Below are 27,608 nucleotides of genomic sequence, written 5' to 3' on the forward strand. Positions count from 1 at the left end.
CAGGGCAAATCCTGTAATTTGGACTGATTTCATTAGGGCAGATTTCTCCAGTTTGTTTATACACTGTGGCTGAAATCACATTGTCTTGTGTGCAGGAGAATAAGCTCACCTGGGATTCAGGTCAATCAATAAGTAATAACTAAGCACACAATAAAATGGTTAAATGGCATTTTCAGTCCACTTGTGACTCATGGTTAATTATTTTTTCTTTCCCAGACCCAAGGACACTTACATTGGTTATTTGCCTCTGGCCCATGTGTTAGAACTGACAGCAGAAGTTTCCTGCATCACTTATGGCTGCAGGATTGGTTACTCCTCTCCTCTCACTCTCTCAGATCAGGTGAGGGCTAGCAGAGCAGGGTGGGGAGCAAACTTCACCTTGTGCAGCCTGTTCTCTCCTTGCTCAGCCTCCTCCTTCAGCCCAGAAATGCTGGTGTATATGATACACTTCAGAAATGTACATCTTTTTCAGAAAATGACGCAAATTAATATCCCTGGTGATCAACAGTGGTGGGCTGTACCATATAAATTTAATTAAAACCTTTGCTTTTATGATACTTAGGAAGTCTAAAAGCAATCCTAAGAAATGCCTATAGCATTATCCCCTGGATAACAGGGGAAGAACAGCTCCTAACAGATCAGCTGAACTGTTTAAAGTGATCTTAAGTTTTGGTCTCACTTTATCAGTTCTTTATCCAGTTATTGCAGATCTTCTATTTGGTCCTTTGCCTTTTTCCCTTTAGCAGTTCAGATAAATAAGAGTGAAATTAGCCAGAGTAGATACTTCTGTATGTTTGCTTGTAGAGAGATTTGCATCAAGCAAAACAAGTTCCCAAAGGAAGATGGAGTAGAAAGCAAGTACTAGAGGGAGGAAGTAAGAGAAAGATAAACAAAGTGAACCTGTAAAAGATTGAGTGTTTTGGTTGAAATAGATCATTACCCTTTCCTTAACAATGGGGGCAAAATGACACAGGAACAGGGGAAGATACTTGAACAAATTACATGCTAATATATCTCCTCCTTTTGTTAGTGCTCAGTTTTCAAGCACTCTTTCCTTTTCAGCTTCATAAATTTACATTTTTTCCTTATTACAGTCAAGTAAAATCAAGAAGGGAAGCAAAGGAGACTGTACTGTACTTAAACCTACACTGATGGCAGCTGTGCCTGTAAGTATGCAGAAGCAGATATGTCCAGCAAAAAATTTCTGTCTTTTTTATGCTAGAAAAGTGTATTTACTAACAGGTTTTGCTGTTCACATGTAAGTAACTGTCACTAACAGGAAAAGAGCAAACACAGACATTGCAGCTGTTGGTGGATTGGTCTGATGAGCACAAGAGTCTGCCTGTACTAAAGCCAAGATCCTTTTTGATCCAAACCTGTCAATGTTTCAGTAGTTACAAGTGGTGTTTCACTGGGCTTCTGACACAAAAGGTCACAATCTGAAACTCCTTTTTGCAGAGGGACAAGCAGGGTGGTGCTGGCCAAGAGGGAATCCACTGTAGAAACAGGGATATTTGGCTCAGTCACAGACTCAGCATGTCAAAATAACACTGAGCTGAGTCTGTCTGCTGTTCTCAGGGCTGGCAGGCCAGGCTGAGCCTTCTCTCAGAGGAAAGATCCTCCTGCTTCTGCAGGTTCCAGTGCTCTGGGAGTGACCAGGCTCCTGCACTGCACAAGGCTGCCGTGCTCTCCAGAAACTCCACAAATGTTTGTGTCTTCTGCCATCATGGGTGCTGCTTTTAGGATCCTGTCACAACTGGTAGCACTGGGTGTGCCACATGGTGGTGGGGAGTGAGTAGGAGGATGTAATCTAATTCAGGAGTACTGAGTTTTGGTTGGATCTGATTGTTCTGCAACATCTTAGAATAGCCAAGAGTTTTAAAATCAAGAAGTCACTTGCATTCTTTTGTTTTATAAAATCATAAGCACATAAAGAGGCTTGGTCATCTTCTTAATAATTAACAGAGTGACAATAAGTATGTCTGAGAACTCCAACCTTAAATTTATTACATGGAGAGAAGTCACATAAATACTTCAAAACATTGTGCTCCAAAACAAAGTTGAAGGAGCCAATCTTTAAACTTCTATTAAATACTTTACCAGCCTAAGCAATGTTTTAGGTTCTGTGTATTTGGGTGACCATAAGCTTATTATTTTAATGGAAGTTAATCTTTGGTCTGGTGACAGAATTGTGGTGGATTTTTGTCAGATAATTAGAATTACTGCAACCATGTTTCTCTGACACTTGAAGAGCTTTCTTGGAAAAGGAAATGGTGCAATGAATTCTTAGTTCACTCCCTTGCACTTAACAATTGCTGTGGGTAAAGTACAGCATCAGCACTCCCAAGCAGGAGGGGAATATACCAACCTTTAGCAAAGAAATTGAGTTAAACTTGAATTTAAAATTTTCTAAATCAGTTTGTCACAGTTTGAGTACAGGTTCAGGTGTAAATAGCTCCAAGCTGCACTGGTCTATAAATTGGCTCATTGATCACATGTTAAAAACACTGCACTTAAGCACTGCCTAATGTCCTAATGTGAAGATTTCACTCTTGTTATCAATTTTAAAGGAAGGATAGTTGGGGGGAGGGGGGTTACTTACGACATGAGATTTAATTTTGCCCATCTGTTCCATGTGATTTTTTTTTTTTTTACATTTCGTAGGAAATAATGGACAGAATTTACAAAAATGTCATGAGTAAAGTTCAAGAGATGAACTACATTCAGAGAACTCTATTCAAGATAGGCTATGACTACAAACTGGAGCAGATCAAGAGGGGATATGATGCACCTCTGTGTAACATGTAAGTAGCATTCTTGGGCCAAGGGTGTGTTTTGCCTTGGGATCTGTTAGGACAGTGTAAAAGAATGATCCTCTGAGCTATCAGACACTCCTCATCTGCCATGCAAATAACATCTAATGAGTGACTGACATAGTCCCAGTTCTTACTGGAAACAGCTGAGATATTTCATGGTAATGACTAATCTTCCAAGCAGCTGCCTGGTTCATTTTCATTGCATTGCTTTTTTTTTTTAATGATAAAACTGGAATGTTTGTTAAGCTACGGGAACTCTGCCTCCTCAAGTGTTACACAAGAGGCAATGGGTTTGATTAGCCCTGCTGTCTACTAAAATCTGGGGAAGAGTTAATTTTGGGGGCATTCCAGATAGGAAGGGAGGAAGAAGGTTTGTCTCTTCTTATAAGAGTGGGCTGAGTGAATAATTTTTAATGCTTTTTGCCTTCTTTCCAGACTATTGTTTAAAAAAGTCAAGGCCCTGCTGGGAGGGAATGTCCGAATGATGCTTTCTGGAGGAGCCCCACTCTCACCTCAGACACAGAGATTCATGAACATCTGTTTCTGCTGTCCTGTTGGGCAAGGCTATGGACTGACAGAGACCTGTGGAGCTGGAACCATTACAGAAGGTAGTGAAACACCTGTGGAAGTGCAGAAGTGCAGAAATAGATATGGATGGGTGTTTGGTGATTCCTAATTTTTTTAAAAAAAGTCAAAATACAACTACAATATTACAGCTGTATTTCTGCAGTAAAGTAACTTGAGATAAGATACACCCCATTCATATTTCAAATAACAAAAAAATCTTGTTTTTCTTTCTTGTTTTCTCCCTAAGTTGCTGATTACAGCACTGGCAGAGTTGGAGCTCCTCTTATTTGTTGTGAAATAAAACTGAGAGACTGGCAAGAAGGTGAGAGTAGCAATTGTTCTGATTTCAGAGTAATAAATTCAGCCTCTGCCTAGTTGGTATCTTTGCCAATCTGTTTAGCTAGGTGTAACATATGAAGAAATTGATAATAGTCATCAGCTAATGTGCTTTAACTTCAAACTGAAGTTTCAAAATATTTTCTTGGCAGAAGGATATATAAGGTGTAAATAATTGCTTGGGACTGTGTTGTTTTCAGGAGGCTATACAAATAAAGACAAGCCTAATCCTAGAGGTGAAATTATAATTGGTGGACCCAACGTCTCCATGGGATATTTTAAAAATGAAGAGAAGACAACAGAAGAGTTTACTGTTGATGAGAATGGCCAGAGATGGTTCTGTACAGGAGATATTGGGGAATTTCATCCTGATGGGTGTCTGCAGATCATAGGTGAGTCTCAGTTTTTGATACCTTAATATGTTACAAAGTATTGACTGACCATAATTATAAATATGTTATTAATACTGCTGGCTTTGCCTGGGCTAATCTACTTAAGGTTACTTATTTACAGAATTAGTGTGAAACACATTTCTGGAAGTCCTCATAGCTGGAGTAAAATTTTGGAAGTGATGCCATTTCCTGTGACATTTTCATCATCTAAATTCAGCACATGGACTTTAAAGAATAAATACAAGATTAACTTTTGGATTCATTACAAAGTTTTAAAATCAGAGTCTTTTCCTACAATCTGTGTGACGAGAAGTGTAGTGCTATAACACTTTATACAGAAATCTTTATAAATTTGGCAGATTTTAGCTGCTTTAAAACATGTCCATTAACATTTGGCATAGCACAAAATACATAGGTGGTGTGTATGGAAATGAGTCTGTGGAAATGCTCAAGTTTAAATGAAATAAGGTTCATAACAAGGTTTTCTTTTTTTCCCTTCCCCTGCCTCCTAGATCGTAAGAAGGACTTGGTAAAGCTCCAAGCAGGAGAATATGTATCTCTGGGCAAAGTGGAGGCAGCACTGAAGAACTGCCCATTGATTGACAATATCTGTGCTTATGCCAAAAGGTAAGAGGGGTATTAATTTAGAAATTCTGCTTAGAGTAAACTTGAAGTACAGGCTCTGATCCAACCCTCTCCATCAGAGTACCAGTTACTAACATGTCTGAAGAAGCACAGCTTTCCAGATTCCCTAAAAGCTGAAGAAATTACCTGTTTTTCTGTTGGCATTTCTCCTATCCAGATATGCCTCTGTTCCATCCCATCCCATCCTTAAACCAGTATATATCATTATATGTGGTTATATTTAGCATGTGTTCTGGCTGTCAGAATCCCAGTGAAAAGTTAATCTGGCCACTTTGCCCCTGATGCAAAGCTTTCCAGAGGGTTTTGGAAAGAGTCCCAATATATTCCCTCTCCCCTATGTGAGGGGGAGCTGCAGAGAAGCGGTTGAACCCCAGGTCTAGCTGGGGAGCTAAACTGAGACGTGCATGAATGAAATGACAGCAAAGCCTCATTCTGATCAAACCTGACATTGTAAACCAGCTTGGAATATCTTCTAGATAAACCTTCAGAGGTGAAGACTTGATGCACAAGAAGGGTTCTGTATGGTGCAATAACCTGGGCATTTGTGGGTCCAGCAGCAGGTAATTTACACCCTGAAATGAAGGTCTTGACTGAACCTTCCTTCCTTCCTTCTCTTGTCATTCTGTGTAGTGACCAGTCCTATGTGATCAGTTTTGTGGTCCCTAACCAGAAGAAGCTGACAGCCTTGGCTGAGCAGAAGGGCATCAGTGGGAGCTGGGTGGACATTTGTAACAATCCTACAATGGAAGCAGAAATACTGCGAGAGATTAAAGAAGTGGCAAACAAGAGTGAGTACCAAGCACACCCTGCTGCCCATGGGGCTTACCCAGCAAAAACTGCATCATCCTCACTAACTGCTCCTCCTCCTGCCAGCTTCTCTGTATCTGCCAAAACTTCATGGTTTATTGAGGCAAAGACCACACAAAATTGTTCTATATTATCCCAGGAATTTACATAATACTGGTTGTATTGATTACTATAGTACTTGTATTTTTTACAAATTATCTGAAGGTTTTTTCCATCTAAATTCTGGAGACAAGTTTCTTGTCTAATATGAAGGCCCAAAAGAGCTGTTAATTGGAAGAAAAGTTGCAAGGCATTTGCTGGCAAGGAAACCAGTTAAGCAGGAGATTTCAAAGCATTTTTCCCCATACAACTTTGTTCCCTACAGCTTTGAACAGCCATGATCCTTGTGGTTGTAGAGGCTTATAAGCCTGCTGCTCCTTGCTGTGGTACTGAAGGATCAAAAGTGTCATCAGTCCTTTACAGGACAAAAAAAATGAACAAAGTCAGTGGGAAGAAAGTCTCTAAAGCATTGGCACCTCATACAAGGAGGCAGTAAAAGCTGCACTTAAGCACATGCTAAGCACTTTCTCTTAGGAGAATCTGCCTTTTGAAAATGGGAAAACAAGAAGGAATGGCACTATTAAGTCTTACCTTAAAAAAAATAAATCAATCCATATGCTTAAGGCTTAGGTTTAAACACTTTAATCCCTGGCAGTTTATATCATTAATTGGGCAAATTACTATCCATATAGCTTTGTGTACTTAAACCCTTTGCTTATACATTCTTTCTGCCTTCTAGATAGTAACCTTCTATTGAGATACAACTTAATTATGTGAAACTTTTTTCAAAACTATTTTAAAGAGGTAGTTCTATGTTCTTGGCAGAGCATGATGCACCTTCATCCTGAGCAGGCTCACATGTGAGTGTTGTGCAGCTCATGCCGACAGCAGCTGAAGTCAGAAAGGCAGAGGAGCTGCTGGGTGCCGCTGCTGCTGCTGCCCCCCAGAGGCTCTGCTGGAATTCAGCTACAAGTCCATGGCTGTGGGTCCCATTCCCAGCCTGCCTGCAGGAGCTGGTAGCAAACTCCATGTGGTTCTGGGCACATGCAGCAGCTCCCTGGGCTGTTCCTGCTGCTCCTGCCCTTCCCTCCTCCCCTTTCTCCTGCCTTGCTCCCCCCTCTTGGGCTCTTACCTGTGCGAGAGAGAAGCAGCCCTGGTTACAGTGAGGCTGTGCATGTGCCAAGCCACTGCTTCCAGCTGAAGGGAAAGTAAGTAGCTAATGTAACAAAAATACAAAGAAGTCCCTTTATTTTGAACTCTAAACAGACTTCTAGGAATGAAAAAATATAGGAAAGAAACATTTAACCAGGCAAAGTGTAGAAGTACTCCATTATAATTTAAATATGAAGCATGTCCTGCTACTCTGAGTTAAGTGGTTATTCCATTCCTGTAACAAACATAGAACTGTAGATTTCAGTGTGTGCTTTTCTGGCAGTAGTCTCAGAGCTTCAGGCTACTCAGTCATTTGTTTCAAGCTTTAGATTTTGCATTGTCACATCCAATACAAGCTCTGAACACAGAGTGTGTAAGAGTATTTGCACACTAACCAGCACTCAATGTTGGGACAGGATGAAATTTGCCTGTGGCCCTTGTGTAAGGTTATTTCATTAAGTAGGACAGCATATTATACAAGCTACAGGGTGCTGACAAGATTTTTAGGGAGCATGAATTAATATTTCATTTGGCTTTGTAATCACAGTTGTGCTTTTCTTTTTTCTTGTCCCCTCAGTGAAATTAGAAAGATTTGAAATACCCATCAAGGTCCGGCTGAGCCCTGAGCCGTGGACCCCCGAGACTGGGCTGGTGACAGATGCTTTCAAGCTGAAAAGGAAAGAACTGAAAAACCATTACCTCAATGACATTGAAAGAATGTATGGAGGCAAATAAACAGCTCAGCTGACCTGGCAGCTGTGCAGGTGGCTCCTTCCCATGCCTCAGTTTTGGATGTCTGCACTGTAGATATCACACATTCAAAAAATACACCAAATGGACAACTGTTTCTGTAGCTGCTATCAAGTAAACCAGAATATCTTAGACTCCAAATTGTTAATTGTTAGCAGATTAGATACTGATGGTCTTCATAGAGTTTTGTGTGATCATCTCCAGTTTTGAGACAGACATCATTATGTGAAGCAGTGTGACCAGGTAATTGTAGTGTTTCTCTAGCATATTCAGACTGCTAACTACTTCTCTTTAACTTGTGCTGAAGACTGGCCTGTATTTCAGAGAGGAAAAATAATGTAATTGTGATGACTCTTCTGTCATAAAAGACACTTGTAATAAGATATTTCCCTCTAGCAAGGAGGGAAAAGGAATATCCAGTGTCTACCCTTCTCCATTTGAAAACAAAACCAAGACAACAGCAGTAGTCAAGAACTTGCTAGAGATCACTAATAACACACTGCTTGAAAATGGATGGATTCTTCTGCACATCAATATCTTGAATATTTACAGTGCCTACAAAAGAATAGACAGTACACTTACTGAAATAAAGGTGAACTGAAGAGCTTTCTAAAAACAAGTTATCAGAAATTTCACTCAAGAGCATTGAAGTAACTATTTCAACTTCCAACTCACCAAACAGGTTTTTAATTGCCACTGCATTTTAATTCAAGCAGTTTCCACTGGACACAGTGTGTAAAAGAAAACAAAGACTTGTACAGCTCTGGGGGTGCTGATGGGAAATCAGTGCCTGAATGCAGAACTTGCATCTGGACTGGCAAACAGCTGTGAAATTGATGGGCAGTGGTCTCTAAACAGACTTGAAACTCAGAGTTTTTAGAAGTGTTTGGTGGGTTTTTTGAGAGGTGGTTGATGTTTTTAAGGCAATGATTCTCTAGACCTTCACATACATGTGAGTACTGGTTACCTGGGTGTAACTCAGAGGATCAGGTTTTAAATGCCTGCATTCCTTTATGGAAGGTATTTCCGTTCACCTTTTGACTGTGCTAAGCATGATAAGGCAACCAGAAACCAACAGGGCTTTCCCTGTCTAGTCTTGTTTTACTTACAGAAAAGTAGTCTCTGGCCAGGGAATCTTTGTTTCCTGGAAACTTGTAAAAAGGGACAAATCACTCTACAGAAATTCATTGAGTTCATAAAAATGTTCTCTTATTAACTGGAAGTCACAGATGTGAAGAAGGAGGAAGATGTAATTTAATAATAGTTCATCATTTTGTGTGCCGAATCCTGTACTGTGTCTTCTTTTGAATTGTAACTGAGCTCCTGCATCCGTGTCAGCTCTTCACACTTGAACCATAAGTGCTGTAAAAAGTGCAGGCTCTTGATACTGTTCTACTTTGCACTTTCTTAATCGTTTTATATATGTTGCTTACATTTTGTACAGCTGTGGCCCTCAACTGCTCTATATTGCAAATTCATTTGAAAGTATTTATAGATTTCTATTCATAACATTTGTGTTGTGTATATGATGGTTAAAAAAACTATTTGGTATTGTCACTGTACAGAAAGTAAAAGATTTTGTACATTGCTTCTCTTGAACACACGAGCTTGCAATTTCAAGAGAAATTTTTCTTTTTCTGCATGTCTATGTATTTTTATTTTCCAGTTAAAATAGACTTTGTCAAAAATAAACAATGCCTCTACACTCCTCAAGTAAAGCATCCCTTCTCCTGGGGACCAACTTCAAACGTCACCATGCACAATTTTCTCTGGCTAGTGCAGAACACTGCCTACTGACCTTCCAAGAACCCCAAGGGGAAAGAGAGAGAGAAAATCTGGTATATAAAGGTGATGGTCTCCAGTTGTGCATGGAACTACAAGAGTCACTAAAGGAAATAGCTTTTCTAAAAAAATTTTTTTGTTAAAGATACACACAGTTGTTTTTTGACAACAGGGAATATATCCTATAGCAGTAGCAACTTTTAAAGTTACTTGGTCCTGGAGCCATGGTACCAATTTTTCACTGTTTTAAAACTGGTCTCTATTCAGTAGCCTTTAGTCAGCCTATTAGCAGCACAAAAGTGAAATACATGTAAGAAAGATACTTACACTTGAGTCTGTCAGCAGGTTCTAAGACTATATTTTTTAAGCCATGAATGTATTTATATGAAATGTATTTTATCTTCTGTGTCTTGGTTGACTGAGGATTGCTATTTTCAAAATATATGTACACACATAACACAATGTTAACATTTCAAAAGTGGAATACAACTTAAATGGTTCAACAAGTTTGTGTTTTTGAAGATCTTTGTATTGTTCCTGTTCTGTGCCTCACATTCTGTATAAAACTGAATCTACCTTACAAAGCAGCAGCAATGGGTCCATACTTCAGGTAATGAAAACCCAGCCTCCAGCAGGCCCGGTGTTTTTTGTAAGGAATGAACTAGAGCTGGATGTACTGCAAAAGACAATTTGCTACATCATCAGCTTTTCAAGCACCTTTGGGGAAGGATTACATCAGGCTGCTTTAAAATATGGGGATTGTTTGCAAATACCTTGCAGTTGGCCAAGAACTTTATCCTTCATTTTAATGAATCCTAAATCCTTTTTGTGACAAGAGCTTGTGGAGAAGAAACAATGAGCAAGAATGTTTAATTTTTGCCATTAAAAATAAAGAACTAGGATGCAGATGAAGAGATAGTAAATAACTTCAAAATCACTCTGTGATAGTTAGAGATGCTGTTTATCTTGTGGTGGGCTGAAAGAACACACACCATGGGACTGAAATGTGAGGGAGAGGTTCATGTACTGCTGAGGGTTCCAGAATGCTGGAAGTTCTTCAAAAAGCAGGTTAAGAATTTTAAATTATCCTTGTAAGACTGAAGAAATAAGTTCAAAGAGAAACAAAATGCAGTTTGGGTATATCTGGTGTAAGATTGGATTTAGGCTCTCTAGCTCCAAAGCCATGGTCTGTCTAGAGAAAGCCAGAGTGCTCTGTAGCACAGCAGGGCACTGGGCAGCTTCAGCTGTGGAGGGAAATGAGAGTTGTTTAGCTGAGGAGGAATGGCACGTGCCACAGGTATTAACCTGCAGCTCCATGCACAAGGCACAAAGGGCTGGCCCAGGGAAAGAGAAAGAACAGGGTCTAAGTTTGCACACTGCAATGGATAATTTGGCATTTTAAAAGAAACACAGGATTTTAACCAATTCCTTACTAAATATTGAACTAGTGAAGTCTTCAGAGTCTCAGAGTCAATGACAGTTCAGCAAAGCCTCTGAGAACAGCCCTGGCACAGACCCACTGGTGGGGCTGGCAGGGACCTGCACATGGCTCAGCAGCAACACTGCCTGTAACAGGCAGATGTCATCAAGTGGCTTGAAAGGGGGGAAAAAAATAGAAGCTAAACAGGGAGAGGATGGAGCTACTCCCTCAGGAGCAGGTGAGGTGGTGTCTAACCCCCATGCAGTCACAGTGCCCGTGCCAACACTCAGAGCAGAACCTGCAGGGCACTGCCTGCCAGCTCCCCAGCACAAACTGCAATTCCAGCACACTGGCAGGCTGTAAAAGGTACAGAACACAGTTCACAATGTGGGTCACTCATTTTCACTAGGAAAAAAAAAAAAAGACCATATTTACCACATCTCAAAACAATAGTTTCAAATAACTGTTGTATTCTAACAATAAGAGTGTTGTTCTGCAATTACATGCAAAAGAAATAAATTCTCATTATGTATTTGGTTTTGTTGGGGTTTTTGTTTGTTTGTACCTTGGCTTTGTTTGGTTTTGGTTACTTTTGTCTGTGATAATCAGTCATGGGGTTTCTTTTCAGTCATACTGAGCCTACCCCATGGCTAAGCTCTATTTACATGACAGTGAAGCAATTTCCTTTTTGAAGGGTGAAATTAACACTCTCAAATATTAAAAATAATAGATCTGGTGGGTGTTTTGCATAAGATGGTATAAAGGTAATCTACAAAATGCAGTCAGCAAAACTTGCAGTCACTGGCTACATGGAATTGCAAACACTACACAGAGTAAAACTCTGTGTGAACGTACCTGGATAAATAAAACAGATTTCCAGTTAACTCTGCTATTAGTGATTGCTTTATGATAGGAGTACATCAGCCATGGAGGACCAGGGCTGACTGTATTAAATACACATTTATACTCAGCCTGTCATTTTCACATAATTTATTTGAATGAGTTCTGACAGAAATGGGGTCATGTTTGCACTATTGCTTTGCTGCTGGATGCTGTAATAGGTTGAATCTTGCTGCACTTTAATTGGGGAGAGACATTTTGAAGAAAATGAAGCCATTCTTGATTGATAAAGTGTTCTATTGAAGCTGATTATCACAGATAATTTCTCCACAACTGTCTTTGGTTGGAAGCATGTAGCCTTGACATTAGACCAGTGCTAATTAATTTGGACAAACAGAGCTCTGGCCACACTGTCTGATCCTCACAGACTTCACCTGCACTTTTAAAGCAAAAAATAACTGAAGCACCAAAACAAACAAAAACTGAAACCAAAAATACGCCACAAACTGTTGAGTTTTCCCCTTGTTCTCCCATTGTGAAACACCAATAACCTGGTTGATGATGAACACTCCCAGAGATGCCAGAGGTCACTACATGTTTGTCACACCTGCTAATTTCTGCTTTTACCCTCACATGTGTCCAAGTACAGAAGTTTGCCCGTCACCTCTGTGTCATCCCTGTTATTTCTGAGCATCCAGACCCTGAGCAGGAATGCCCATCTGTCCAAGACATGGCCTCCTATCAATTTAAATGCTAAAACAAGAAGGTGTCATTTAGGTTTTACTTTTTTAAAACACAGAAAAGACACCTCAATTTGAAACAGTTTTGGACTACTTCTAACAGGTGAATTTAAATCATTACTTCAGTTCACACGTTGTTCCAGACCTGGGAGTTCTTTCTAGGGTTTTTTATTGTTTTAAACAACAAACTCAAACTTTCCCTACCAGATATAAATCAGCCTATTACTTATTGTGCTCCCCAGGGAGTGAGCATGAAGAATGGATCACTGTTCTCTATAGGTGCCTGCCCTACTTTACTTTCTGCCTTTTGAGTTGCAGCAAACACAATCTCTCCCAGTGAGCCCATTTCTATTGCATTTAATCAAGGTCATTAAACCAGGGCCCCTCTGCCCCCACGTTCAAAACAAAACAAAACACCAACCTCACCCCCCTACACAGCTTATGGAAATTCCTTCCCAAAGCCTTTACTTCATCCCAGAACCTGCCTGCTTTCTATGTAATGGGACAGCTCTCACCTTGGGACTTTTTTGTGTTGCTACAGAAACATTCCATTTACTAGCGTTCCTTCTGAAGCAACTTTAATAAAAGAGAAGCATTATGGAAAATCTACCAATGATCTTTCAATCCTTAACTCAGTACTGCACACTTACCTAATGCTGTTTACATAGAAAACCCCAAGTTAATACTATGGCATTTTGCCTTTTCAGATGGGTACTCATTCTGGTCTGCTGTTAAAATATAGCTTTTCCTCCAAAAACAATGAAAGGAAGGTGGAATAGACCACAGTTATCAGCCCCAGCCATCTTCTGGAAACGAACAAAGAAACTGCACAAGATAAAAACTACTCTAAATGCTGGCAAGGTTGTGAATCTCTAACATATGCAACTGCCACACTCACCTCTGTGAATAATGACAATTGAAATTAGAGTTACCAGATAAACAACCCGGGAGCAGGGCAAAATTCAAGACCCTCAGAGAATTCATAGGATTTCAAAAAACCCCTAACTATGGACAGAGACCTTTGAAAGGGGGAAAATGTATGAAGAAAACTCACCTGTCTGTGGCCTCACAACCCTCTCCAGCCCAGCCAGAGTGGGAACCACCCAGAACTCACCTGGTAACGTTCAGTTCTTCCCAGGCCTTTCTGATTAAGGAAACGAGCCTCTGTAGCTGATTACCAACTTAATGACCCCAATTAATTCTGCCCCTGGGCATCAGCCCAGCACAGCTGTTGCTGCTCAAGCTCCAATTCCCCAGCACTGTTCCCTCCAAACTTCCTCCCTTTTCTCTGCTGTGTGCCCTCAGGAGCAAAGCTGCTCTGGGAGCCTGCCCAGGGCCTTTGCTGTTGACCTGCTCTCATTTTTCAGCTGGGTGCTGGATGATGTTCTCCTGCAGGAGAGTTTGATTAGATATCAGGAAGAAATTCATCACTGGGAGGGTGGTGAGGCCCTGGCACAGGCTGGCCAGAGGAGCTGTGGATGTCCCATCCCTGAAGTGTTCAAGGCCAGGTTGGATGGACTCAGAGCTATCTTGTCTAGTGGAAGGTGTCCCTGCTCATGACAACGGGTTGGAAGGAGATGAGCTTTAAGGTCCCTTCCAACCCAAACCATTCTGTGATTCTGTGACTACAACCAGCTCTTTCCTGCCTTTATTTTGGCAGACCTGCATTTTCCTTGGTTGGAAAATCCACAAGGATGCAAACCCACTGGGGTTTGGGACCTAAAACAGGCTGCAAGAAGACAAAAATCAGCCACTGCAATCCAACACAATTTTGTCATCACCAGGATATTCTAAGGCACTTGTGTTACTGATGCAGGGCAAAATGGTCACTTAGTGCCTGTAGTCCATTCAGTCACAAAGTGTAGCAAGATAGATTTATTTATATTATTAAACCCAGTCTTCTGAAGGAGTAAGCCCAGCTATCAACACCCTACCTTTCTGCAGTTAGGAACACAAAAGAAAAGCTCACTTTTCTAGGAAGGCTTTAATTCTTTTCTTCGGCCCAGTGGCAATTTTGAAAGAGCAGTTTCTGGATCCACTTTCAACATATCTGCAAAAACATCTTCTGGTCTGAGCTGATTTATTTTTCCCAGCACTCATAAATCTTTACACGGCATCAGAGCCTTGCTCAGGATCATTACCAAGGGCAACTGCCTGCAAAGCCTCACTGAAATCTATACCCTCAAACACAGCAAGGACTCTCCAGTATATCTGGTAGTTTCCAGAATACATTTCTAGAACAGTTTCAGTTTCCATGCAACTGTTGACCTCGCATGAGCATCTTCATCTTTGCAGTGTCAGCATTTAAAAGCCGCTGTCTACACTGAGCAAGTGTGCATCAGTAATTTAATTTCTAAACAGCAAAATAGTGAATAAATTACTGGAATTATCACAAAAATAATTTCTCCTTTCAGTGTTTCATTTCTTCTTAAAGAAACAGCAGAAGCACAACATGTTCTCAGTGAAAATATTTACAACCCAAGGATCTGGCTCAAATTTTGTTTGACTTCATCCAGGTATGTGTTGGAGAACAGTCTAAACTTCAGTAAATCTTAGAGGGATTTAATTTGACATGGTTACTTTGGGCAGCTCAGCATTTACTGCCTGAGAGTGCTTTTGGCCAGGCATTTGCCATAGGGTTATTCCAGACACATTTTGCCCTGGCAGAGCTGCCAGCCTGTTCTGCAGTGCCCCAGCACCACTCAGCAACAATCAGAACTCAGACCTACAACACAAGTAGTAAAGATAAGGAAGCCACAAGTTATTTCTTGTACTTTTAATATCATAAGAACAAGCTATGAAAATTTCTAGTAATAATAATAATAAAAGAAAAAAAAAGGTAGAGTAACTGGTAAGTTTGGGGTTTTTTGGCGCTTTTTTTTTCTTGTTTGTTTTTTTGTTTGGTTGTTTCTTTCAGTTTTGAAAATTAATCTTACAAGAGGTCTCAAACAATTTCATAAACTTACAAAATATATTCAAGTGTGGAAAGTTATTTTACTGATAAAACAGCATTTCTTTATAATGTGCTTTTCTCCAGACAGGTTAAGGAAGCACAGGCATATCAGAACAAACCATTCATAGCATCAGTACAAATCCCTTTTCTCCAACATAGGCATTTGAAATCCATTGAACTGTAGTATGCCAAACAAACAAAGCAACAGAAAAGCAGTGACTGCTATAGACAATACAGGGAACATACAAAAAGATCTCTCAAGTCTTCAGTTGCTACAGTTTCATAGTGGAAGTGCTTAGCTCTTCAGCTGGCTTTGTTTCACTGACTGGTTGTACAGAGTAATTTGGTCTCGAACGAAAAAATGGAAGCATTAACTCCAGTGCAGTGTTTGGAGCACAAACATATTCATTTCATAGATGCCCACTGAAAATTTTGGGTATTGCAGCAGAGTCAGCAATGGTCACACCAAACCAGCTGGATGGGTTTGTACAGAATTAAATGAAAGCATTTTTGTGTTTTCTGCTAATTTCAACAGAATATTAAGAAGCAGCACAGAGCTAGCAACAAAGAGATTTTTTTGTTTGTGCCATTAGTTACTCCATTGTAAAACCACCACTTGACTCTAAGAGCTACAATCTCACTTGGTATAATAAATAAAAATATTTTGCAAACCAGCATGTTTAGTTCTAAAGAGCAAGAGCTAATTATAGTCGTACTGAATCACCCAAGTGATCCTCACTGAAGATGATGGAAACAGGCAGGAGTAACTGGCACCTCTCCCTGGCCTGAAGCAATTGTGTTCCAGTGCATTTCCCCACAAAACTCCTGGGTATGCATACCAAGTCTTACTCTCCTACTCCATCTACAGATCTTACTAAGTAGGACTTTTATCTGGGTTTGTCCAGCTAGGCCAGTTAGTTATCTTCCTCAGTCATGTTCCAGGTAGTGGTGGGGGTTTTTGTTTGGTCAGTTTTTTTCAATATTAATTGCAAAAGTCAGATTTAAAAGCGGCTTGCATTTAAATAGCATGAAAATAATTGAGAATAACCTTTGATTGACTGAAACATTGCCTCATATATTTTGAATCTCCCAGTCTGCCTAGAAAAAGCTTAAAAATTATTATACAAATTCAAACCTGGATAAAAATATCCAATAAGTATTTATTCACAGCACAAGCTTATCAGGTACTGATAAGTGTGTGTTCTGGCGACTGCCTTCAAAGTCCAACAAGCCAATGCCACAGCTGCACCCATTGCTGCATTTGAAAAGGCAAAACCTGTTTTGTGTATGCAAAGCAGATCTGTAACACCACTTACACAATCAACAGCAAGTTAAACAGCCAGTAGAATACACCACGCCAGTGTCACAGCTCAACAATGCTGTACCAGTTACAGGCATGCTCAGGTTATGTTTTCTTCTCAATCTTCTAGAGGAAATACAAATATATGAACATCACATATTCTCTTAAGAACAAACAGTAATTAAATAGAATGATCCTTTCTTCACTACATACAGAAATAACAATGTATTTACAATATTTACAGTTTTCAAAAATCCTGTTCTTGCACTATTCTGCAGGAATTCAAATTCTTCAGCCTGAAAAATAGGTACACAATAGTTCTGATCATAAACAGCCTCTAAACAGAGACAGGTTACTAATTCTAACTTACTGGTGTACAGACTAGAGGGCCTGAAAAGGAAATAAAGCCACTCATTTCAGCTAAATATCCCATTGTTTGTGGGATTACATGGCAAACTACAGATGCTTTATGTTTTACCCAAGTGAGATATTGCTCATTTTCACAGTTTTCTCCATTTAAGTCACTGAACAAGTGAGCTGCAGTTGTAACTGCTTTCAGACTGCTCTGGTCATTGACACATAGGCTATGATGAGTTACAAGCTCCCCTCCTGTACCTTCAGTTACAAGCAAGGGCATACTCAGGGATACAGCTACAGCTATACAGCTACATTTTGGGTTTGGTTTTTTTTTGTTTACTTAGCTTAAAACAGAAACACACCAGTTTAAAACAAAGCTGCTGATACTCAGATTTGCTCTTAAGTTCCAAAGGTGGACTCTCTTAACTCACAGTCTTGAAAAGTATTTCAAAGCAGCTGGAAGCTTTAAACTACAAATTTAAAGCAAAACACATAAAACCCCCCACATAATCAGTAATTAAAGGCAATTTTTAAAAAGAACATGAAAAAATACAGTAAAAATCTGCATGAGAGGAAGATAGTGTTAGTGGTGCAGAGCTGCTGTTCTCAATTGAAAATAATGCAAGCACCTGTTCTGAGTAACAGTACTGATGAGAAAAATTGAAGGCTTCACAGTAATGCACACTTTCAGTGCCACTTTTTAACTACAATGTTTCTTGAAAAGACAGAAAGGATTCAAAACTTGCAGACTTAATATGAGAAAAATAATCCAAACCTCATAGCAACAGAATGCAGAACTAAAGCCAACAGAAATCATGTATGTGACCTATTTCTAGGCCATGATAAGACTGCAAAAGACAAACAATCAGTTTGAAGCCCTTCACGTGCGTGTGAAGAGTTATTGGCACAGGAGCTCCGAATCATTCAGCATGCCCTACATTTGAATCCATGGAATAAACAACCAAAGTCTGGGAAGCTCAGACTGAAAGGAAACCCAAAGATATATGGTCCTTTGGCATCAGAGAAGGTAAACATTACCTTTCCAATGGATTGAGAGATTACAAACTTAGGAGCTGCATTTGCTCCTTTCACTAACAATAGAAACCATAGCAATCCTTCCCAGCCTCTCTCAACTGGGAGTAGGGAGCTTTCAAAATTACATCTTCATGCCACAAGCATCTTCTTCAAAAGAGAGAAGATGATACTGTAAAAACAGATCTTTTCAAGTTGAAAAAAATTACGTTTGGTCAGAATTGTACATGAATAGGATTCTGTGTTCAAACAGAACGGTTTGAGCACTCAGCAGTGGCAGCACAGCTGCATGTAAGGCATTTTAGGAATGATTCGAATACAGCTCACTGCCTTCAGCACTTGACTAAATTCAACTAACACGAGCAACCTCTCACATTTTATTACTACAGCTGTGGTCACTGGAATCAACCCCGCAACATCCGCAGCCCGCCCGTAACATCAGATGCAACACAAAGAGCGCGCGCAGCCCCCGTGGAACAGCTGCCTGCACAGTGCAGTGGTGGTGCCAGAGGGGAGAGGTCACTGCCGGGCCAGCCCTGCTAACTGGCCCAGTCCTGGAAGCGGAAGCAGTCCCCGGCGATCTTCCACACGGTGTTGGTGGGGGTGGCCTGTGCTGTCAGCAGGAAGTTCTGATTGAAGTAGCGCTGCTTATCCCCATCAAATTTGACAGTCCCACTTGTCACCACGAGGACTGTTGTCTGGCCTTGAGTAGCTTGCTCTTCACAAGGAGGTATGAAATGATGAAGAAAACAACTCAAACAAAGACTAGCAGGTAAAGAGGCAGGAAATGCACACAGAAGCTTGGTTCAAGTGTGGTTACACTGCGCCAGGCTAACAGCTGGGTACAGGCAGGGAGTGCAGCTCTGGTGCAGCGTTCCTACACAGACAGCGGTGCGTTCACCAACACGGCTCGGCAATGGCTTTGCCACTTTCATCTCCTGCTCTTCATTTTAGAGCACTGACAAACACCTCCATTTGTGCTTAGAGTGAGCTCTCATTACTCCAGATATACACACATAGAGATATTTAGCAACTTGCATAAACTTTTTCCCCCCATTATTAGAAATTATATCTTTTCCACAGCAGAGCAAAGCAAGTGTGTTTGACCACAGGCTTTTCCCTTTCTTATATTCCCAAAATGTCCATTAGAAGCCATTTATTAACTTCTCAATTATGAGACTGAGTTTAGGAGTTGTTAATCAGAAATCTAAAGAACTTAACACCTATTCTAGACGTAAAGAAACCAAAGTACACACAGGTTAATAACCATTTGTTCACATGATACTGCAGGTCAGTACAAGAGGCCACCATAAGGGTCTCCCAAGCACAACATAACCTGGTAAGCCACTTTTTCCATACATGAAAATAGATCACATCTGAATATGATCTAAACAAAAAAAGTCCTGAAAGTATTTTCCCAGACATGAAAAAAAAGTGTTTAATTGCTGCATCTCTTGATTTGTGCTTTATATAAGCACAGCTTGACACTTCAACCCTTGGTATTTTCTCTAAGCTTATTCCAAAGGAATTATTAAGCCCTACAATAATTGCTCACTTTCAATAGTTAAAAAGAATGAAAAAGAACTAAATAAATTATAATACAACCTTACCGTGAACAGGCTGGCAGTCCAACACATTAACCTGGAATTCACTTGATGGCAACATTTCAAAAAACTTATTTAGCTCTTCTTGCCCAGACACTGCATTTCCATTCCAAACTAATGTTGCTTTGTCCAAATACAGTCTGGTTAAAGCCTGAGTGATTATGAAAATACACATTTAGGAAAAATATGTAAGCATATAACGAACAACATACTAAACTTACACTGTGAATTACTGATTTCTTCTGTTAGTTTACAGATAAAATGCTTTCCTGAAACAGCAGCTCCTTTTAACAACCAGTGCTCCTGACCAAGAATTAAAACTAACACATTTTCCTTTATGAGTAGCACAGTGACTCATAGCTCAAATATTGATAACATCCCTTTAACAAAGGTAATGACAGAACTGAAGTGGTTGCTTACAAAAGGACAGTGCTACCTTTCCACTGTAAGTTTATCACTGATTTTCTTTTTTTTTTCTTCTGAGAGGGAAAGTGTGAAATTATAATTTCAGGTTAAAAAAAAGTGAGCAAGACCAGGAACAGGTGAAACTTGAAGAGCACACCAGAACTTCCCAAATGTTTCATAAGCTCTCAGAGCTGAGTAACTGCCCAGCTCTCCTCCAAGGTGTTGACACAACCCAGTCATGTGTGCAGTAACGTGGGACTGCTGGTACTTTCACACACTGAACTGCAACTACAGTACATTTAAAATCCCAAACATTGGTCTCCAAGGCTCTCTTGGTGAACATTTGTCACATGGTACCCATCAGTGTGCCCCAGGAAGACTTGCAGAGCCAAACACAGCTGTACTGCTTCAGCTTCAGGCACTCAGAAAAACCCCAGAACCAAAAGTGGTAACTGCTAATGAAAGAGGTTTGGGGGGAAAAAAAAAGCTAAATCCTGACCTCAAGGGGAAATAAAGCAAGTTCTGCTGCCCTGTACTGACCAAACCCTGCAGCTGCAGACACAGCTGCACACCAGCTGAACCAGGGCCATGAGAAGTCTAAGGCTCTGCTGAGCAGCCCCTTTTCCAGCAAGGCTGCACAGGAGACAAAATGCTCTGCAGGAGCCTGAGGAGCAGCTGCCCTGCTCTGCCATGGCCAGGGCGGCCCATGGGCACCATGCTCAGGTGCTTTGGTGTAGTGACAGCCAGAAATGCAAACAAACAGTGCCAGGACAGTTTTAACTACTGTCAAAGCAGCTACATACCCTTCTCCTCTTGTCCATTGTCTCATAGTAAATATTGACAAACTCATCTGCAGCTCTACAAGCTTGATCCACATAGGTTTTGAAATCCTGCAGGGAAGAAATCAGATCAAATTTTAGTTATGCAATCCAATGATTGACTCAATTTCTCCTGCAAGTCACTTTGACTTCAAATAATGTTGAATTTATTCTAAGCTCCTTTTCTACTTGCAGAAGTACCAGCTGTTAGGCAGGTGACAGTTTCAGCATTAGTTTTGAATGCTGATATAGTTATTGTATATAAATTACAAATATTTACATTGGAAAATGGGCTACAGCTGGCTGCAGGTAGTGTGGCCACAATTATTCAAGGAAAACAGTTGTTGCTGTGATGGCTGTTCTGAAATAAAGTTAAGGAACAAGATTTATTCAGATACTTCTGAGAATTAGCAAGAGCCCCATCACACTGCCCTCCTAGTCTCATTTTTAACATACCTGCATCTATAGAAATGTAAAGTATAGTGAGAGAGAACACCAACATCTGGCTGTATTCCTTCTAGAATGGATCAGGTTTAACCCATAGGTTAAACCCAAACACTTCTCCTCACCCCTCATCATTTTCCTCACACCCCTCTATTTGGATTCACCCCCAGGTAACAGCCTCTGTGGTCCCACCACTGCACAGTGATCTCACTGGGTTATTGGCTCAGTTTGTTCATCCCTTTGCCTCTCAATCTCTTACAGACCCTGAACTGGGACATCCTGGAAAGCAGATCCTGAATTTCCCGTCCATACTTCCATAAATCTGCATTTGGTTCTCTTACCAATTCTTTAAAATGCTATTATTTATCACTGTCCTGTTTCAGTGTTATACTCTCAGTATCTGCAACTCAACCAGTGCTGAGCAATTTCACTGCTTGCATTTTCTTGGCTGCTTTCACTGAATGTTCTCCAGAACCACCAGGAATCCCTCCAGGGTTAACACAAGAAAACACTCTGAACAGAAGCCAAGGCCTATCAAATAATCCCTGGTTATCCAACAAAGCCAATCTTGTTTCTGTGCACTCTCCTCTCCCCCTGCATGGACACAAACTGCTCTTCCCCTCCCTGCCCTGCCCAGCAGCTGCCAAGCTCCCAGGCCACTGCCAGTCCCAGAAATGCCCAAAGAGGCTCTGGGGTGTCGGAGCTGTCCCCGGGAGCAGTGACTGCAGCTCTGGGCAGTGACAGCAGGGCCCGGGAGCCCCCAGCAGCTCCCCCAAAGCCTCCCCTGCAGCAGCGGCTGTGAGAGGGCGCTGCAGGGCTGCCAGAGTCTGGAACCAGCCCCTGGGGTACCTGCAAGAGAAGTCTAACAGGAATTCAGCTCTGTCGGTTTTGCAAGTTTTACAGCCATAACCAACAAAGTTTTACACTCTGTGAACAGTTCAGGCTGGAATAAACTTCTGGAGATCACCTAGTCCCTTTTCAAAGCAGAGCTGGCCCCAAAGGCTGATCCACTTTCCGGGCTAGCTCTGACAGCCGAGTCCTCTGTCCCTCCTGCCACGTGTGGACATCTCCGAGCATGGAGACGGTCCCACTTCCTTCGGGTTCCAACCATCTCACCCAGAAACCCTCCTTCCCAGCTTCTAACAGGAAAGCCATAATTGAAAAATCCAACCAACAACTAGCCCCAAATCAACTTCTCCAAGCCTCTGGGGCCAACTCCAAGTTTTCCAACGCTCCCGCCCTGCCGAGGGCCTCGCCGAGCTCCCCTCTGCCCCAAGGCCCCTGTAGGAACACGCTGAGGCCGCCCCGCACGGGCCCCGCGCAGCCCCGGGACCCTCGGGAGGCGGGAGCGGCCCCTGCCCGCAGCCCGTGCTGAGGCGCTGCCGCCCTGCCCTGCCCGCTCCGTGTCCCACGGCGCCGGGACGCTCCCGGCGGCCTCCCCGCGCTCCCACGGCCGCCCTGTGGCCCGCAACACCCTCCCGAGGCGGACACCCCGCGCTCCCCGGCCCCGGGCCGCGGTTCCCGGCAGTTCCCGGCCCGGCCCGGACTCACCACGGACGCGGCCATGGGGCGGCGAGGCGGGAGGGCGCCGGAAGTGCTCTGCTCCGCCGCTTCCGGCCGCGCGTCCCTCGCCCAAGGCGTTCCGCCGCCGGGCCCTGCCGAGCGTTCCGCCCAGCGAGCATTCCCTCCAGTATGAGCACTGCCGAGCTTTCACTGCAGGGCTGGGAACGGCCCGGAGAGCTGGAGCCGGGAAAGGAACCGAAATTGTGATCACCAGTAAACAGCGAATAGTGCTATGTATTCCCCTATCTGTGTGGAGTAATTCTTAGAAATGACTGCTTTAGAACTTCAGTCAAAATTACTCAAAAAACATAAAAATGTCTTACTGAAGTCCTTCTTAACATCCTTAACATCCTCACCTTAACATCCTTTACATCCATACTGAAGTAAGGATGTATCAAGATTTCAAAAATGTGTTCAGCCATCTGGGTTAGGCCATATTTTCTTCTGTTTGCAGCCATTGATTAAAATAAGTTAACATTCATAACAAAGCACTGAATAATTTTAGAATCACGGACAAAATGCATAGATTTTATTGTCAGTGATTTGATCCTGGGCAAGGAATGCCCACTGAATGAAAATGGAATTCAGCCTGCAGTAAGGTGAAGATTCCCATTCTCCCACAGAACCCTCATGTGACAGTGATGCACTTTTGCATTAAGGCCCATGCAGAAATGAACACTGCCTGCATCTCAGCCAGGCCCCTTGTCAAATGAACCTTGTCTGTGTCACTGCAAACTGTGACATTTGGGGCATGAGCTCGTAATGAACTGAATCCTAAAACAAGGAAAGCAACTGACACTGGGCAATTGCAGACTCTGATTAATGGGATTCTTGTGAAACTGGATCATGACTCAGTGTTTGAGGGTTTTGCCTGAGCAAGAGCTCAATGAAAACTCATTATTTGATATTTGATCTGTTGATTTTAATGAGAACTGGGAGTAGGTCTCAGATGTTTGACTTACAGGGTGGATAAAAATTAATGCTAAAGCTGGATTTGGGATTTACTAAACTGCAATGGACTTAAGAAAGCCAATTTTGGCCAGTTCCCAGCATAGAAGGAGGACCTGGGCAGAACCTGTGCTTGTTACAGTCCCATGGGGACTCTCAACTGTGGCCACTCCACCTCCAATTTCTGCCATACCAGAACTGGAGGAATGCAATGACTCTTGTGCTGATAAATGCCTCCCTTGTTTTTAAAAGAAAAACAGGACTTGGTATATATTGTACTGGGAATTGTATCCAGTGGAATATGCTGAGATAAGTACAAATAACTGTTCCATTTTACTCCATTCAAAGCAGTCCCAAGTGGAGATAAATGTTCAGAACAGGTCAGTTCAAAGTGTCACCACATTTGCTTGTTAAAGAAATGTTAAAATCCTCTTCATTTCATTAGGTAATGATGCATTATTTGACCTCTAGAGAAAATCTGACCATGTGTATGTAAAACATATGGCCAGATAAATATATTTATGGGGTTTTCCCCCTCCAATATCTTCCCAATTTCAAAAAAGAGACATCCTTTGAGAACAGACAAATTTAAAGTAAATTTTCATTAATTTTCTTTTTTAAATGGATAATTATGGATCAGCTACATAATAATTATGGAGCACTAAGTGCTGCACATGCTAGATTTATCAGAACTTCTGTGCAGAGTTCTCAGATGAGAGAGGCCTGCAGGGCTGCAACTGGAGTTTCTGTGCTCTGAAATTGTCAGCTCAGCTCAGCTTGTAGCATATTCTGAGCTCAGTCTGGGTTTAGCTCAGGCCTGCATGCTGGGCCCTGGCATGTAGCCCACAACAATTAAAACTGCTTTGTGGGAATTCTTAACATCAATCAAATGCTAAGTAATATTTCTCCAGGCCAAATGTACCTGTGACCTTTTAAGGAATCATTTTCCAGTGAAGAACAATTTGCTTCCAGCTGGAAGTAAAGAGTTTGGAGCATTTTTTCCTACATAATATACAGGATTCCCCTGCAGCTCTGGGAAACTCCAGTCAGAATTACAGGGCCAAAAAGGTCAAGTTGAAGGTGATTCACTGTGAGCTAAGGATGCCTAAGGAAGGGGAGGTGGAAAGTAATATTTAGTAGGTCAAATGTGGCAGAGATAGTGGAAGGATCCTGTCAAATTGCCAGGCTAAGAACATGAGACAATAAATACATTTTATACAAAGTATGGGGGAGAAAGGAGAGGGAAATTCCAGCTCATGGAAACTGTGGAGAAACTGTGGGTGATTACAACAGTCAGGGCTGGGGAGTGACCTTAGGGAGTCATAGCTGTGGGGAAAGAACAAACATGTTTATTACAAGAGTTATTAGGGAATGTTTTGCATGAAGCAGTGAAATATGAATACTCATTGAATGAAGCAGCATGTTATTATTGCTGAGCAACTGGGAGGACTGTGGTAAAGAAGAGAATCAACAGGAAATGAACCAACATTATGGGATAGGAAAGTGCTTAGAAATGGAGAGGTAGACCTGGAAAACATTTGAGCCCAGGCAAGCTTTGAAGCTGAGGGTTGATGAAATCACCACACAAAAATGTGTAAGAAGAAAATGTGGGAATTGAAGACAGCCATACAATAGCTCTGAAGAGCTGAGGGAACAGAACTGTACCCATCCAAACAGATGTTTTATGAACTGCAGGAGATAAGCACCAGGAGTGAAGGTAATGGAAACAGTAGATCAAGTTGCAGCCTGAAAAAATTGGTTTGAAAGTATATTACAGTGGGTAATAATAGAGTCAGTAAAGTGCATAATGGATGGGAAATTTAGTTAGCAGAGCTAGAACTTGCCAGACAATTATCCATCTAATTCCTTCTTCACAAGTACTGTTTGTGGCACAGGAGAAACTGGCATGAATGACAATACTCAGCATGTTAAACTGCTCACAACATACAACTAATCAAGAGACAGGAAAACTGTCTTCAAAAAACCTTTTCCCTGGCAGCATGCACTATTAGAAATGTGAGTTTTATGAAACTCTGCACAAGCAGGTCCTGGAGAATGACCTGCTTTCCTCTCAGCTGTGTGCATACTGGGCTTGCTGATGCCTCATAACAGATTTGCTTCCTTTTTTGACCTAAACTGAAGAATAATGAATACCATTAATACCATAGAGTCAACTATTAAAATGATATTTTTTGAATGAACAATGTGGACTTATTATAATAAATCACCCAAAATGTTACTCCTCCAAAACTGAGACTTAATTAAACACCACTAAGCTCAAGGGGAAACTGTGGTGAGAATGAACAAAGACCAACAGCAGATAACCTATGTCTCCATCATTCCAGTCAAGAAGGATAAGTTTTCTGCTGAACTTATGGAACCTAAATTCACTGAATATAGAAAAGACAGACAGACAGAATGATTGAAAGACAAACACATTTTCTGTGAGGAGTGGCTTAGAGAGTTGGGATTGTTCAGCCCAGAGAAAAAAAAGGCTGGGCTGCCTTCCAGTACAGAGAGCTTGTAAGAACTGTGGGGACAGGCTTTTATGGGGGCCTGCTGTGACATGAGGGGATGAAGGGTTTTAAGTTGTGCTTTAAACGAACACAGGCGGGTTTAGGTCACGGGTTTGGGGCTGCCCGCAGCAGCGGCCCCGGGACCCTTCCCCTTCTCACCCACAGGCGGCGCCCGCGCAGCGCGCGCGCCACCTGCGCCGCGCTGACGTCACGGCACGGGCACGCTCCGGCGCGGCTATGACGTCACGGCGGAGCGGCCGTCAATGGCCGGGAGCGGGGCGGGCGCCGACTGTGACAGCACAGCCTGGGGACAGCGAGTGTGACAGTGTCACAGCACAGCCCGGGGACACCGCGTGTGACAGTGTCACAGCATAACCCGGGGACAGCGCGTGTGACAGCACAGCCCGGGGACAGCGAGTGTGACAGTGTCACAGGACAGCCCGGGGACACCGCGTGTGACAGTGTCACAGCACAGCCCGGGACACGGCGTGTGACAGTGTCATAGCACAGCCCGGGACAGCGCGTGTGACAGCACAGCCCGGGGACAGCGAGTGTGACAGTGTCACAGGACAGCCCGGGGACAGCGAGTGTGACAGTGTCACAGCACAGCCCGGGGACTTTGCACCGTGCAGGGACTTTGCTCTCCGGAGCGTGCAGTGACAAACAGCACGATGTGTCTGTCACCTGTAGGCACAGGCACGGGCACAAGTGTCGCTCTCAGCTCCCTGGGCACTCATGGTCACACCGATGGGACAGTGAATTTCTTGTCCCACAACTCCCAAAACTTAGAGCACCGTTGTTGACCTTAGATGGAGACCTTTCATATTTTCAAAGCTTGTGAAGCCTTTCAACTGGTCTTGCAGCACTGGTAGGATTTTAAAAGCTTCACCATAACAAAACTTTATCTAAAGTTATTTTTGCAAACTCCTTTTACCCCTGGCAACCACCAGCTGAGCCATCCTCAGGCTTCCCAACACCAACTGCATCCCTCTGCAAAATTAGTAACAGTAATTTACAGTAACATAAATAATTGCATTCCAAGCACAGTTCTCTGTAAATGGGAGAGCAAAAGAACCAGCAGCCTCATGGAGCCCAGGTGGACTCCATGTTGCAGTCTGGTAAATCTTTGATGAAATGATGCTGCAAACAATCAAACATTCCTCTGGAAGGAGAAAGAAGTGGTGTTTGTGTCTTTAGTGAAGATTCCTGCTTGTTATTCAAACCGTTATTGAGATAGAAATAGCAAAAGGAGAAGGAAAAAGAATATTTATGTATTTAAGATTTGACAACACCATAGAATATTTTTCTTTTTTGTAATTCAGCAGATTGCAGAAAATGTTCGATATTTTCAAGGGCATTATGAGGGAATATTCTGGAAAATA

At 42.0% G+C, this 27,608-nt stretch overlaps 2 protein-coding genes across 4 annotated transcripts in view; one reads left to right on the forward strand and one right to left on the reverse strand.

The window, feature by feature from the left end:
• ACSL4 (acyl-CoA synthetase long chain family member 4) overlaps positions 1-9,807 on the forward strand; it is a 35,961-nt gene extending 26,154 nt beyond the window's left edge. For all 3 annotated transcript variants that reach the window (XM_074551536.1, XM_074551537.1, XM_074551538.1), the window contains exons 8-16: positions 217-340; positions 1,095-1,166; positions 2,665-2,804; positions 3,252-3,424; positions 3,631-3,705; positions 3,920-4,111; positions 4,624-4,738; positions 5,387-5,544; positions 7,332-9,807. In XM_074551536.1, the coding sequence (XP_074407637.1) occupies positions 217-340; positions 1,095-1,166; positions 2,665-2,804; positions 3,252-3,424; positions 3,631-3,705; positions 3,920-4,111; positions 4,624-4,738; positions 5,387-5,544; positions 7,332-7,489 (1,207 nt within the window). In that variant the 3' untranslated portion in view covers positions 7,490-9,807. The remainder of the gene's footprint in view (positions 1-216; positions 341-1,094; positions 1,167-2,664; positions 2,805-3,251; positions 3,425-3,630; positions 3,706-3,919; positions 4,112-4,623; positions 4,739-5,386; positions 5,545-7,331) is intronic.
• On the reverse strand, positions 8,414-22,903 carry NXT2 (nuclear transport factor 2 like export factor 2). The gene is made up of 4 exons (XM_005484474.4): positions 22,751-22,903; positions 20,741-20,827; positions 19,539-19,683; positions 8,414-18,646 (listed from the first exon to the last, which is right to left on the reverse strand). The coding sequence occupies exons 1-4, from the start codon at positions 22,763-22,765 to the stop codon at positions 18,468-18,470; spliced, it is 426 nt and encodes a 141-aa protein (XP_005484531.1). The 5' UTR covers positions 22,766-22,903; the 3' UTR covers positions 8,414-18,467.
• Positions 22,904-27,608: the final 4,705 nt, after the last annotated feature.

The sequence above is a fragment of the Zonotrichia albicollis genome, chromosome 14 (genome assembly GCF_047830755.1).
Source record: "Zonotrichia albicollis isolate bZonAlb1 chromosome 14, bZonAlb1.hap1, whole genome shotgun sequence".
NCBI classification, from domain to species: Eukaryota; Metazoa; Chordata; class Aves; order Passeriformes; family Passerellidae; genus Zonotrichia; species Zonotrichia albicollis.